The sequence below is a fragment of the Asterias amurensis genome, chromosome 3 (assembly GCF_032118995.1).
Source record: "Asterias amurensis chromosome 3, ASM3211899v1".
NCBI lineage: Eukaryota > Metazoa > Echinodermata > Asteroidea > Forcipulatida > Asteriidae > Asterias > Asterias amurensis.
The window spans coordinates 25,712,181-25,726,844 of record NC_092650.1 but is presented as its reverse complement, the minus strand read 5'-3'; the positions used below and the strand labels follow the sequence as shown (position 1 = coordinate 25,726,844).

The following is a 14,664-nucleotide window of genomic DNA, read 5'->3' as shown; positions in this document are numbered from 1 at the left end:
CAAAGAAATAGCCGGACCCAAAGCTAAAGCAATAGCCGAGGCCCAAGCCAGAGCCCTAGCCGGAGCCAAAGCCAGAGTCAAAGCCAGAGCCAAAGAAGTAGCCGGACCCAAAGCGAAAGCAATAGCTGAGCCAAAGCCAAAGAAATAGCCGGACCCAAAGCAAAAGCAATAGCTGAGGCCAAAGCCAGAGCCAAAGCAGGAACCAAAGCCGGAACCAAAGCCGGAGCTAAAGCCAGAGCCAAAGAAATAGCCGGACCCAAAGCCAAAGCAATAGCTGAGGCCAAAGCAGAGCCAAAGTCGGAGCCAAAGCCGGAGCTAAAGCCAGAGACAAAGCTTGAGTCAAAGCCGGTGCAAAGGCCAAAGCCGCACATACATGTATTCTGACATTAATTGTGGAAGGTTTCCAAAAAATATTTAACTTGAAGGAAACGCATGTTTTGGGAAAAGAAGTCCAACTTTCGAATACACTCTCGTTACAACAATCATGTTTTTCACTCTAAAGTCAAACTCAATTTGGTTTTGGTTAATATTCAAAATCTAATAATATACATATTTCTACTACAAATGGGACTAACTTTCAAAGTTGCAAGGAGAAAAAAACAAATAGAATCAAACATTAAAACAAATGAAAAAAGTAACTAACACAAAGACTACAATAACAATCTTTTAGATAGGTGGAAACTCTGCCAAAGACCTGTGCACAAAATGCGCCCTTCCCATCCCACAACTCAAAAGTGTTTGTAGCCACTTGTTATGCAAGAAGAAAGATATTTTAATAAAACTAGAATATAATTATCAAAAAAAGGATCACTTGAAATTGCATGGTTCTGCTTTTTCCTGGTCGACTAACACGGTCGGCCATTTATGGGAGTCAAATTTTTGACTCCCACGAAGGGCAAATAGTTTCATTAATAATTTGTCCGAATGTTCATGGCACATTTTTAAATGAGTATTGGATAAACCTCACAATGATGACAACACAATGCTAGTAATACAATTATTTCAATTACAAATTTTGCAACAATTTCAGTAATTAACATTTATGAATACTGTCAAATATGGAGGGAGCGGTGATACTTTACTACCAATAAGGAATTAGAAAACAGCAAAAAATAAACATTTTATAGTAATTCATAAATACCCCAGACAGTTTCTCTACTCCTGATGGTGGAGAGCGCGTCACATGGGTGTGCATAAAACTTTTGTTAATGCACACTGGAGCTCTGTTCATGTACACTGAGCTGGCTTCCGCGTGTCGTGCGCACAAGATTGTCACGCAGGATGCGCAAAACATAGCTATCAGCGTGTAATCTAAGCGCGCGCACGTACACACAACCCACGCACCTCGAACAGATTCTTCACAAAGTTTTGGAGAAACAAATTCAAACTTCGAATTTTTCAATTGTAAAAGTGCCTATTTTATAACTGTATTTGTTTACGTTTTTTAAAGGAACACGTTGCCTTGGATCGGACGAGTTGGTCTATAAATGCGTTTGAAACCGTTTGTTATGAAGTGCATATGGTTAGAAAGATGTTTTAAAAGTAAAATATAATGATCCACACAAGTATCACTCAAAACTCTACGGTTTACTTTTTACGTCGCGAACCATCACGGTCGGTCATTTATGGGAGTCAAAATTTTGACTCCCATAAATGGCCGACCGTGTTATTGGACGAGGTAAAAAGAAAACCACGCAATTTCGAGGCATATTATTTGTGTAGATCATTGTATTCTACTTTTACAACATCTTTCGAACCATATGCACAAACGGTTACAAAACGCTTTTCAAAGACCAACTCGACCGATCCAAGGCAACATGTTCCTTTAACTAAAGGGCATTTACGAACGGGAACAAAAGAGCACTGTAGTGATTCGTTCTTCAACGTCCGTTTAAAACCTTGTAGGGTCATTGCCGTGTGATAAAGGCCCTCGCCTTTAGCTCGGGCCTTTATCACACGGCCGCCGACCCTGCCGGGTTTAAGCGTACTATTCGTTAAGCGCGTTTTATTCCCTTATTAAAAGTTACAGATGTCAGTATAATTTTATAACCCCATTCTCAGATCCTTATTAAAGTTATAGGGCATAGAATCAATACAAATATACCCTTTTCTCCATTTAAAAATTTCAATTCTTTGGCAATTTTGAAAAATGCAACAACAACAAATATACTTTGAAAATTATAAAATACTTGCATCAGTGCAACGACATAATATCACAATTCTTCAGCAAGCTGAACAATCCTAAATAGACTGACAGACCTTGTATTTCCTATGTGTTTCGAGACAAGATTTAACTTGGGACCCTGGACTGAACAGAAATTGTTTTGGCTTTCTTACTAGGTACATTTGGTGAATTGTTGCCTCCATGCTATAATTTAACAAGGCACCCTTGCTAAATTGCTCAAGTATGAACGGGTTTTTATGTACAATGTACCTATGTGAAGTATCTACATGTACATGTAGTTGCAAAGTGTGATTGTATACATGGTATGTACATGTACCACAGCACCCTCTCAGTCTACACAATTTGACTCGAGGAGAACTGGGCCCAATCCATAGCGCTGCTTAGCGGTAAGCAAATTTCAGTGCTTACAGTACACTGTAGCAGAACAATTTGCTAAGGTGTTAGCAGAAAAATTGAGCAGCCATCATATTGCGCGTTTACCATGGGTTTGCATTGTGCGTCATTTATTTTTGTGCGGTAAGCACCGAAAGGTTAACATCCCTTTTCGTTTGCTTACGGTTAGCAGCGCTTTGAAATGGAAATCGCACAGTAAACACAAAATCGGCCGCTAAGAAGTTGGGCCCAAGTCTGAGGCATGTTTCTCCGGAGAATTTTTTTCACAAAATTGTAACAGTGTGCAGCCACCACCATGTGCATGCATTTTCAAAAGACAATGAACCCTATTGGTAATTGTCAAAGACCAGTCTTCTCACTTGGTGTATCTCAAAATGCATAGAATAACAAACCTGTGAAAAATTTTAGCTTGATCAGTTGATAGAGTTGCGAGATACATACAACTATGAAAGAAAAAAACACACTTGTCACACAAAGTTGTCAGTTGTGTGCTTTCAGATGCTTGATTTCGAAAGCTCAAATTCTAAACTTGAGGTCTTGAAATCAAATTTGTGGAAAATTACTTCTTCCTAGAAAACTATGTCACTTTAGAGGGAGCCGTTCCTCACAAAGTTTTATACTATCAACCTCTCACCATTACTCGTTACCAAGTAAGGTTTTTAGTAATTACCAATAGTATATAGGGAGGTCTGACGCCACTCTCTTAAAGGCATTGGACACTATTGGCCATTACTCAAAATAAATCTTAGCATCAAACCTTATTTGGTAATAAGTAATGGGGAGAGGTTGAAAGTATAAAACATTGTGAAAAACGGCTCCCTCTGAAGTAACGTAGTTTTCGGGAAAGTAATTTTCCACAAAGTTTATATTGAGACCCCAATTAGCTTTTGAGGTCTCGAAATCAAGCTTCTTGGTGTGACAGGAGTCTTTTATCCTTGCATTACTTTCTCGCAACGCTGACGACCAATTGAGCTCAAATTTTCACAGGTTTGTTATTGTATGCATAATGTTGAGATACACGCTGTGAGAAGACTGGCCTTTGACAATACAGGGTCCAGTGTCGTTAAACACAGCCCCATTACATGTATACATGTACATGTACTTAACTCACTAAAAGTAACTTGTGCAAGAAAAAAAAACTTGATTTTTGTATCAAATTAACATGTACTCGCATGCAATGTCCATAAATATTGTTTTAGCAATTTTGGCAGTAAACAAAAAATGTTATTAATTATAATTTATACACACAGTTCTTCTACTTAAAGGGCTTGGGTACTTTCTGTAGGACACAAAACACAATTACCACAGATTTACACTAACTTACTAACACTGTTGAAGATATGTTGGTGGAAAACTTCCCTTAAAATTTAACTCGCTGAGGTGCTGTACGAGTAATTTTTGAGAAATGAGTCGAACAATGTAGGCCTTACGGTACTGGTTTTTAAATACTTGTAAGTACGTTGTCCATGTACATGTACATGCTAAAAAAAAAATTGCCATTTCTAAAAAAACTACAGCACCTACATTGTAGCCTAGCTTTCTACTGTTCTACCATTTTTATCTTCAAACTGTTTAGGTTTTATTTAAATCTGTGGAAATTGTGTTTTGTGACCTACGTACCCAAACCAAACCCTTTATTGTATACTGTTAATATTTGGCACTTTGCTTTTCCTTTTTTTTTCCAATCCTCTGCGATGTGTAATTTTATCTACATACCCTGCTTACGGATGTCAGTTGTAAGTCTACTCTAGTGAGGGCAATACTTCCTGAGTAAGATGGACCTTCAGATGATCAACCAACTTGTTTCTGTCTGTGCTTTGAAAACCACACTCCTGGCAGCAAAAGGTCACCCTGTTACCCTTCCCCTCTGACCCCTGACCGCATGTGGTCGAGGTGGTTTGCGATGACGTACCTTGTTGTGGGATATGCTCTTCCAGATTTAGGACAGTGCTGCACTCTAAAGTCTGTTGGTCCGCATCTTCGTCCTGGTCATCCTTGTAGCTGTAGTTTGGATCACTGGCGTGACGCCACATGTGAGACTTGAGAGACGGGAGATAGTTACAGGTGTAGAGGCAAAATTTACACTTGTACTGCTCAGGAAGCTCGGACGGAAGACAATCGGGGCGCCAGTCTGGCTGGTTATGCATCCTCATATGCGAACGCAGGCTCTGTGGATAGGCACCCATGAAGCTACACAAGTCGCACTTGTAGGGCCTCTCAGTGGCATGGAACTTCATGTGGTTCTTGATTCCATTCTTGGCGCTGGATTTGTAAGAACAGAGAGTGCATTTGTAGAATTTGGCCCTAGAGTGGGAGTCCCTCACGTGGTTTTGAAGACCTTGGGCTGTATCTGAAGAGAAGCTGCACTCTTTGCAGTATCGCCTCTTACGCATACCACAGCTCAGCGAATGCAGCAGTAATGTGTTTGTATTACCAAACTTCTCCTGGCAGTGTGTACAATTTACCAGTGTCCTCTCACTGTGGACTGCTTTTTGGTGCTCGATAAACTCAACCTGGCCTGAGAAGGTCGCGTCACACATGTCGCATTTATACTCCTTCACCACTCTGTGGGACTCCCTGTGCGATTGTAAGTCGCTCTTGCAAAAGAAGAAGGCAGGGCATTCTGGGCAGCTGTATGATTCATTGTAATGCTCCTGAATGTGGCACTTGAGGCTTTCCAAAGACTCAACGCAATCCTTGCAGAGGGGGCAGCGGAAGGAGCTGTGCACCAAGTGAGTCTGTAAATGCTGCTTCAAGGAGGGATAGTCTCCATACGTCTTGGTACACAACTTACACTGGAAAGGCTCAGGGCTGTCTTCAATGACACTCATGAAGAACTTCATAACACTGTCTTCCTCGGAGTCTGGATGACATGAAGCAACATTTTCTGATGAATCGTCTTGCACACTGGGACAGTTTTGCTGACTGTCAGAATCTGCGTGCTCTAACAAGCAGACCCTCTTTGTTCCTTTGGGACATTCATGTCCGAAACTCTGTTTCCTCTTAACGGTGCTATCAGAAACTTTAAGGGTTTGTTGATCTTGAATTGACTCACTCTGTTTTAGGATTGGATGTCCAGCCTCAGAGCATTTTGTTGCATTCTCTCCCTCAACCTTAACAACCTCTCCAGGTATGTCTACTTCTTTGTTGCATTCTTGCTGAGAATCTATCTTCTGCTGTAATTTATTTACAGTCAAACTTAAATTTGATCCCTGAGATAAAACTGACACCTTCTCCGAGACTCTTTTGTGGCCAGGACTATTAGTGTAAGACACTGTGTTTATGCTTCCTGCATAAAGTTCCGGACGAGTTAATGCCATCATGCTGCAAGCAGCATCAACATGTTCTCTAAGTGCTAGTGGACTTTTACTGCCGTCACTAAATGAAGAAGTTGTTCCAGACTCCTGTTGACTTCCTGATTTGTTTCCAAAACTTTTAGAGTTTTTGTCATTTACTTGATAAATTTCTGAAGCATAAGATGACTTGTGGAAAGAAAATGAAATAGGCATCTTCATAGAACTATGGGCAGGGATGAATGCATCTTCATAAATCTCTGATATTTGTTTTGGGCTATTTTCCGGATATTGTTCTGTGATTGCCTCAACATTGGCAGCTGGTTCAGGAATTGGAATGTCTGGATCAATGAAAAGCACCTGAGGATCATGCTGCGACACCTGGCGTTTTTCTTGACTATCTTCAGATACACAAGGGTCTGCGGTATCATCGGAAGTCGAACCTGAGCTGTCTAGTTGTTGTACTGTCTCAGCACAGTTACTGTGGCAAGACGTTAGTTGAGTTTCACCTACACATGCTGGGTTGGAACTTACTTCGATGCTGGCCAAATCTTTGGTGAATACGTCGCACTTGGATGATGTTTTCCCAGCTGAGTTCTCACATTTCTTATGGGAGAGGAAATCTGTTATCAGTGGTAGAGAAGATGGTGGGATGTTGATTCCAACACAGCGACAGCTTGATGTCTCCCTTTGTCCCGTCATCAAAGAAATGCCACACCCACAGGAAGGTCTTGATGTTTCCCTAGCGCAACTTTCCTCATTTCGTTGTGTATGGTCTTCACCGTGGACCATGGAACAGCTTTCAATCTCCTTAGGAAGACGTTTTGATTCTAAGGGGGTTTCAGTCAAGCATGGTTTGGTCAAACTCTGATGTAGAGAATCGTTCTCATCCACAATAGGGTAAGAGCATCCAGTCTCTCCTGCATGGCGCCAGGCATGGGCTTTGAGGGTGGCCAGCCTGTCACAAAGATACCCACAAAGCAGACACTTGAAGATATATGACTGTTCACTGACAGTTGTCTGTGACGGCAGAACTTTGGCAGGGTCTGGAGTCGCGGTACTGCAATGGTTGGATGCTGTTAGAGGTCCTGGCATGGGGACCACTTCTTTGGGGTTCTTGTTGGGTGTTCTGCTGCTAGTGTGAAGGTCAGCTGGGACGTGTTCCCACATGTGATTCCGAAGAGCGTCTTCACACCGACATGAGAAGCCGCACTCAGAGCACTTGAGAAGTAGCTCATTCACCCTATTGTGATTTTTCATATGTCTCTGGAGGATGGTGAGCTTGCCTGTTACGAAGGGGCAGCTGCTGCACTTGTAGACATGAGTGGCGTTGTGAACACTTGCATGTGAGACTATGCGTGATTGGACGGTGGTGAAGAAATCACAGAGTTTACATTTGAAGATCTTGGCATCCTTGTGTTCGGAGAGATGGTAGAGCAGATTGACGTAGCTGTCGGCGATATGGCTACACAGCTCACAGTTTATTTTTGCTGGTTGCTGGGAAGAGCATCCCACATCTGTCTCCGCCTCAACATCCCTTGGTAGAATCGTTCTTGCCTGTTTTGATTTCTCACAACAATTACAAAGTGGCTTCTCTTTGCTAATTTGCTGCTTCTCGTTCAGAGTGAAAAGACAGGGACAGTTCCGACACTTGTGAAGTGAATCGGCTCGCTCAGGGGACCCTGCACGTCTCACATTGCAGCAGCTATTTGATAAGGAACTCCTTCTGGACCTCTTCTTATTGCTGTCATTCACTAGCTCAGTCAGTTTCTGAATAACAACCGACAGGACGTCATCTTTACTGGGTGTGGCATCAGGGGCTTGACTTTGTTTCGGTAGAGATTCTTGCTTGCCGTGTCTGAAGTCATCTTTGCAGGTTGGGCTCTCTGAGTTAAACGTTACCTTCAAACAATGAGAATCCAGAGGTGTCGATGATTTGTCGCCTAAAGAAAAAAAGAAATATCCAATATAATTAATATATACAAAAACTTTGAAAAACTTGCTCTCATGCAAAATTCATGTTAGTTACAGCAGCAATTGCATCCAGACTGATTGCATCTTAGTAATATCAAGTTCACACAGAACTACGACCTTACAGAGATCATGCCAATCACCCCGATCTCAAAAAATTATCAAGTCAGGGTATGATTTCGGTCAAAATCCAGCAGTTTGGCAAATTGAAGACTCCGCCCAACTTTACTGCTTCTATGTTAAAAGTGTTTCTGACTCACTGCCACGAAGATTACTGATGATTGCACCAAGACCAATACAGACCAAGTATTTCTACTTTGAAATGGTTGCCAATGGTGCTGCATTTTTATTACGACCACAGAGGTCTCACCAAGATTCTACCGCACTGCTTGTACGATAATGCCGTTTCCAATACAACTTTTCCCTGCTTATTGTTGGCCACGACAAAATAAACGTGGGGAGAGCTTGCAGCTCCCCGACCTTCGTAGGAGATCTCACCCCGACCTAACCACACTAATGGAGATCCTCCCACGTTTGGCCCACGATTGGTCACACTCCTGGCCACTTCTCCATCGGAATAGAATAGCGTGTAAAGAACAAACAACATGAAATAATTTTTTGTCTCAATGATCATGAGATGAAAATTATTTTGGCATGTAAAAACGTAATTTATCATGACATTATTTTACCCATTTCTCAAAAAAATACAGCACTTCAGCAACTAATATTTCAAGGTACAGTATGCTTACTACTATCATAATCTTCAAACGGTGTAAGTTAAATGTAAAACATAGTTTTACTTGTTTCTTAAAAACTGCAGCACCCCAGTAAGTAAAATATGTAAGGCAAACTTTCAACTATCATTATCTTTAAACTGTGTAAGTTTAATGTTAATCTGTGCACATTGTGTTTTGTGTTAGAAAAAAGACCTTAATATAGACACTTTAACGACAGTGTTTGTTATGCCTCTTTAAAAAATTGTTTGATGTGATACAAAAAAGGTTGTTATACATTTATACCTCGGGTAACAAATTGTGAAGTTTGATTGGTTGAGAACCAATCACGTGCCATGCAACAAATACGCATGTACCACGGCTGCCGTCACGGCGGGTAACATGAGTGATGTGAACCGGTGTACATCAACTTGATCGTTCCCACCATTGGTCGATTTCCAGCGCTTAGTATGAAACTGTGCGGTTTCGAGGGAACAGCAAGAATGGTTTCTTATTTGAACAACAGTTTGTCTGCTTATTAAACTATGCATACATTGCCGTTATAATGCTTGAAGATGACAACATAACTCTGAGAAGAGGAATAATCATGTTACCAAGGTATAACAAAACAATTGTTGCACGCTGTGGGGGGTCCATGGGTTTTGTACACCCTCGGGGGGAAAATGGCACCCTCGGTGTTATTATCCCCCTCGGGTGTACAAAACACCATGGACCCCATCACAGTGTGCAACAATTGTATAATGTTCCATGGCTAAGGATGCGCTCTACACATAACGCAAAGCACAGAGGGCAACATGAGTTTTGTTTAATGGTGTTCATTTCCATGATTTATCCCACCGTTGGTAAATTTCCAGGGCTTTGTACAAAACGACCCTGGGTTCGAGGGAACAGTGAGGGATTGTTTCTAAAAGTATTTGAACAACTGTTCATCTGCTTTTAATACCACTGCATACTCCATTGTAAATGTTTGAAGATGACAACCGAACTTTCAGAAGAGGAACAATAATTGTGACCAAGGTATAACAACACAATTGTTGCAGGCTGCGGCGGGGGTCCATGGGTTTTGTACCCTCGGGGGCCAATGGCACCCCCTCAGGTGACTGTACAAAACACCGTGGACCCCGTCACAGCGTGGAACAATTACATTTAAAGTTGCCCTGAAGGCCCGGTCACACAGGCCCCGATAACAAGAACGAAAACGATAACGATAAAAATGCACGCCCTCGATTGGTTGATGAGCATGGGCGTATTCTGCGCAGAGCAATTCAACCAATCGCGAGTGTGCATTTTTATCGTTCTCGTTTTCGTTCTCGTTATCGGGGCCTGTGTGACCGGCCTTTAGACTTGAAAACACACATCAGAGATTTGACTTATAATATACATGCATACCTTTAGAAGACACTTTGTGAATGCCTTCAGCGCTGCCAGGGCTTTGGGTGCAGACTGTCTGTGTGGCTCCAACTCTCCCCACATCTTCATCTGTGAGCTCAGGCAGCACTCCCTCAACAATGACTGACAAGGAGGGGACTGAAGATGCTTCCATGATGCTAAAGGAAGACTGATGAATGGTTCCGAGGCTCCTTCATGGCTGTATGTATAGGTAGGCAAATAACATTCAAAAGACTTAAAGCCATTGGACCCTTTAGGTTCAGAAAAAAAAAAAAAAAGTTCACAGATTTACAAATTACTTACAGGGTTTACAGAAGGCAATGGTGAAAGACTTCTCTTGAAATATTATTCCATGAAATGCTTTACTTTTTGAGAAAACAGCAAAACAATATAAATTCTCGTTTACGAGAATTACGGATTTATTTTAACACATGTCATGAGACGGCGAAACGCGCGGAAACAACAAGGGTGGGTTTTTCCGTTGTTTTCTCCCGACACCGATGACCGATTGAGCCTAAATTTTCACAGGTTTGTTATTTTATAAGTTGGGATACACGAAGTGTGGGCCTTGGACAATACAGTTTACCGAAAGTGTCCAATGGCTTTAAAGGCAGTGGACACTATTGGTAATTACTCAAAATAATTATTAGCATAAAAACCAGGGTTCGACCTTAACGCAGGTCCGTTGGCCAAATGCCAGTAGAAATCGCGGCGGACCAGCTGAAACACCTTGCCAACTGGTCCGGCTGACCAGTCAAAAATATCGGCAGCGGTACTACAGAACTATGACAATTTTTAAACTATTTTCAGGCTCGAATAAAATGTAAAAACATTCACTCAAGGTTTGGATAAAATATAATAAAAATTACTCGAAGTGCCGCTGAACGCTGGCAAACTTCCGACGATCGCGCATACACAGCGCAAAATCCCATCATGCAACGCAAAGGCTTATAGTCTTCGTATTAGTTCACGTGTGGCAGAAAGTGTAAGAAATACTGAACGCTAGAGGGCGTTTCAGAATATTCGATAGCGTGGGAATAGACGCCCTCTATTGGTGAAAGTACGCAATAGCTTACAAAACTAGCTTCAATCGCCTTGACAGAAGACCACAAAGCAAAACACATTCTGTCAGCAGCATGGTCGGTCAACGGAGCAGATTTCCGTGTGGGAATAAGAGTCTAGCGTGTTTACGAAAAACGAGCGAGACGGTGAGGCTTCATTCAACAAAAATTACCAAGTTAGGATACTCTGGATGAGCAAAAAGGAGTATTTAATTGTGTTTAGTAAAGTTCTTCCGTCCTGATTTTGGGTAATTTTGTTGTTATTTGGGGCTTGTTTTTTTTTGCGGGCGATTGGTGGGCGATCTAGTTTATCCATGGTTTTATTGGTCACATATAATGCACGGTTGTTTGGGTTTTTTTGCGGGTTGATTTCAAGAAAGACTTGGGTTCTAGAATGCAATCATGTGTTAAACAAAGGCGCAGTTGTTTTTGCTGCTTTTAAAAACGTTTTTTAAATGAAAATTTTGTTCACAAAACAGACGCCGGCACCGACCATTCCATACACATAATTGAAAAAAATACCGTCAAACTCGTATGCTTCTTCATGGACTTTTTTGATGTCTACTTTTTGTTGGGGGTTTTTCTGGACGAAAGTGGGAAGATTTTGGGAACTTCGGTACGATGTATTATGTTTATGAATACTTATTAAAACTACAATAATAGGCAATGTTTATACATGATAAAATAACTTGAGCGATCGCACGTAACCCTCCCCCACAGTAGATTTGAAGGCAGTACATAAAAAGTTAATGATATTTTAACAGTCGGTTTTAAAGTGTTTTTTGGGGTGTTTTTATAGTAAAAACACTATTTTTTTTTCTTCATAAAAAAGTTCTTCTTACTTAGGAATACTTTTATGATGAGTGCTTACAATAAACCGTGGACTAAAAAAAAAATACCTAAATAAAGATCATTTTGCTCTGACAAATAATTTGACCTGTTTTTAAATTAATTTTAATAACGCTATTGTTATTACATTTTTAAAGAAAAAATACTCTCAAATTAATTATCCTTTACGAACACAATAACTTGGTACACATAAATAAAGTATGGCTTCCAGTGCAGTTAAGTTGACGTTGCAAATCATGTTGAATTTTGAAATAGCGACGATCGAAAATCGAGCAGTTGGTATACAACAGAATACTATTAGTTTTAAAAAAAATAGCATAAAAAATTGACGGACCAGTCAAAAACCTGGCGGACCAGTGAAAAATCAAGCCAACTGGTCCTGCTGGCCAGTTGAAAAAAAAGTTAAGGGCAACCCCTGAAAACCTTTCTTGGTGACGAGTAATGGGGAGAGGTTGATGGTATAAAACATTGTGAGAAAAACAACAGAAAACCATTGTCTGGATTTTGGGCCATCGGGAAACTTGTCCTGATTTTAGGCCAGCACTATAAAAGTTAAAAGGCTTTAAACTGCAGAGTAGACAAAACATTCACAGAAACATAGGCAACAATTCTTATATATGTAACAATGTGTTGTGTATCCTCATTTTCAAGATATTTTTGTAGCATTCCTTAGAGTAATTCCACAAGCACGATGCGCCCGCATCAACTGCCAAATTATTTACTTGTTGCACAAATACACACACACAATTTACATCTTGTCGGAAAACCATGTGTGACTATTCTTGTCTCAAGGTGTTGGCTTGTAATACAGCTTTTAGTAAAAGCACCCTCTATTGGTGCAAGGGAACAATGATATTGAAGTACATGTACTAATGGACACGCATTAAACAAAAACATTAACAACAACGACTCCAATGAAAGACCAACGCAGACAATTTAATTGGATCTAGCCCCCAACTCACATGTTAACCCAATTAAAAGGAACGTGATTGATCTACATCTATTCAGCTACTTGTCAACTAACTCGGGTATAAAAAATAATAATAAAAATAAAAGAAACAGGAAAAAAGCGTAGCTTGCAAGAAAAACGCGCAATTGGAAAATGAAATTGGGAAATCCACTTTCAAGAGGAGATTTCACAGGCCTGTAATTGTTGCGATAACCCTCCTCCCGACGGTCGCCAGGCCAGAAGGTTACGAGATTCTCTCAAGCAGCAAATGACAATCTGGTCCAACACGTATTATTTCGACAGCTTGTCACCAGATTTGCCCCATTTTTACCACTTTCAAAAAATCATGACACAAATTCTAAGGGCGCAAACTTAATCCTCAAAGTCTAATGAACACTCAAAACACCATTGAGAAAATACCTACCAGATCCCGGAGCGAATTCCCTGGTTTATATTTTGAACATGTCGCATCGCTCTGCAAACGTTTTATTTACTGGTTGGACTAAACCATTTTGTGAAAGGGTGTTACAATACAAGGCAGTGCTGCAGTGCATGTGCGCTATATTATGAGTGAAAGGCGGGCAGCGTACGAACACCTCGCACGCACTTCCTGGTGTAGTCCCAACCAACAAATAAAACGTTTGCAAAGTGATGCAACAGGTTCAAAATATTAACCTGGGAATTCGCTCCGGATCTGGTAAAATTTTGTCCTTCTTTTCAAAAATATTTTCTCAATGATGGTTAAGTGTTCATATAAGACATTGAGGATTTAGTTCGTGCCCTTCTTAGTCATTAGAATTTGTGTCACGATTTCTGAAAGTGGGAAAAATTGGGCAAATCTGGTGACTAGCTGTCGAAATTATAGTATCGTCATTGTAAATTGTACGTGTTGGGACTGTTGTGTTTTTGGACCAGATTCAAATTGTCATTTCCCACTCGAGAGAATCTCGTTACCCTCTGGGTCTGGCCTGGCGGCCGTCGGGAGGAGGGTTACGTCAACTAACACAGTAACAGGCCCGACTACATTAGAAACAAATGTACATTTGGAAAAGTTTCCGTATGGCGCCACCACTTTTTCATTCGAAATAAAATAATATAGTATCTAATTTACCTGATTGATATATCCCTTTTTGTAAAAATGAGTGAAAAGGTGGTGGCGCCATACGGAAAGTTATCCGTACATTTTACGCACGTACATGTACACACATCATCATCATGTACGCGTCAGCCATCACGTACGTGTACACACTTTCTCAGCAACTGGTTTGGTTGGTAACGTAAGAACGTATGCTTCTTCGAATGACGATTTTGTTATTAAAATAGCACGAATGAAAACTCTACTAACACCAATTTTCGACGCTACAATTGATCACTAGTTAACATGGAATGTAACAACACCACACTCACCTGAAATGAACAGATCATAAGCCGTTTTTTAACGGAAAATACATCTCAGATTATACACGGATTCCTCCTGTTGTTGCGTATATAGCGGGCATGGCGGTTAGTTTGTGCTAAATTTGGGTATCGTGGTATCACGTGACACACATTTTGATCAGGTGGTATAGTCCGTAGCGTCACGTGATAGCATTAATAATGAGCTGAATTGAACTAGTTTAATGTGTGTGTGTGCTGCATGCTATTTCAGGGGCAGGGGGCACGGACGGTCTGGTCACACGAATTACGCAAGAAAGCTTATGAAATAATGTTTGCATAATTTATTTTAAAGATAAAGAAAGGAGCAAACAAAAATTATATTACCGATAGCTCACGCGCACACATTATTCGAATGCTTTGAACAGGGACCTACGTCCGTCCAAACATGCAGCAATTAATTTTG

The 14,664-nt window shown here is 40.8% G+C and overlaps 1 protein-coding gene across 2 annotated transcripts; it reads right to left on the bottom strand.

Moving 5' to 3' along the window:
• Window positions 1-1,825: 1,825 nt before the first annotated feature.
• On the bottom strand, window positions 1,826-14,323 carry LOC139935456 (uncharacterized). Of its 2 annotated transcripts, none has more exons than XM_071930075.1 (3): window positions 14,232-14,323; window positions 9,966-10,164; window positions 1,826-7,814 (listed from the first exon to the last, which is right to left on the bottom strand). In XM_071930075.1, the coding sequence occupies exons 2-3, from the start codon at window positions 10,117-10,119 to the stop codon at window positions 4,321-4,323; spliced, it is 3,648 nt and encodes a 1,215-aa protein (XP_071786176.1). In that variant the 5' UTR covers window positions 10,120-10,164; window positions 14,232-14,323; the 3' UTR covers window positions 1,826-4,320. The 2 variants fall into 2 exon arrangements, with proteins under 2 accessions (XP_071786176.1, XP_071786177.1); XM_071930076.1 differs by lacking the exon at window positions 14,232-14,323 and adding an exon at window positions 10,835-10,866.
• Between the last annotated feature and the right edge of the window lie 341 nt (window positions 14,324-14,664).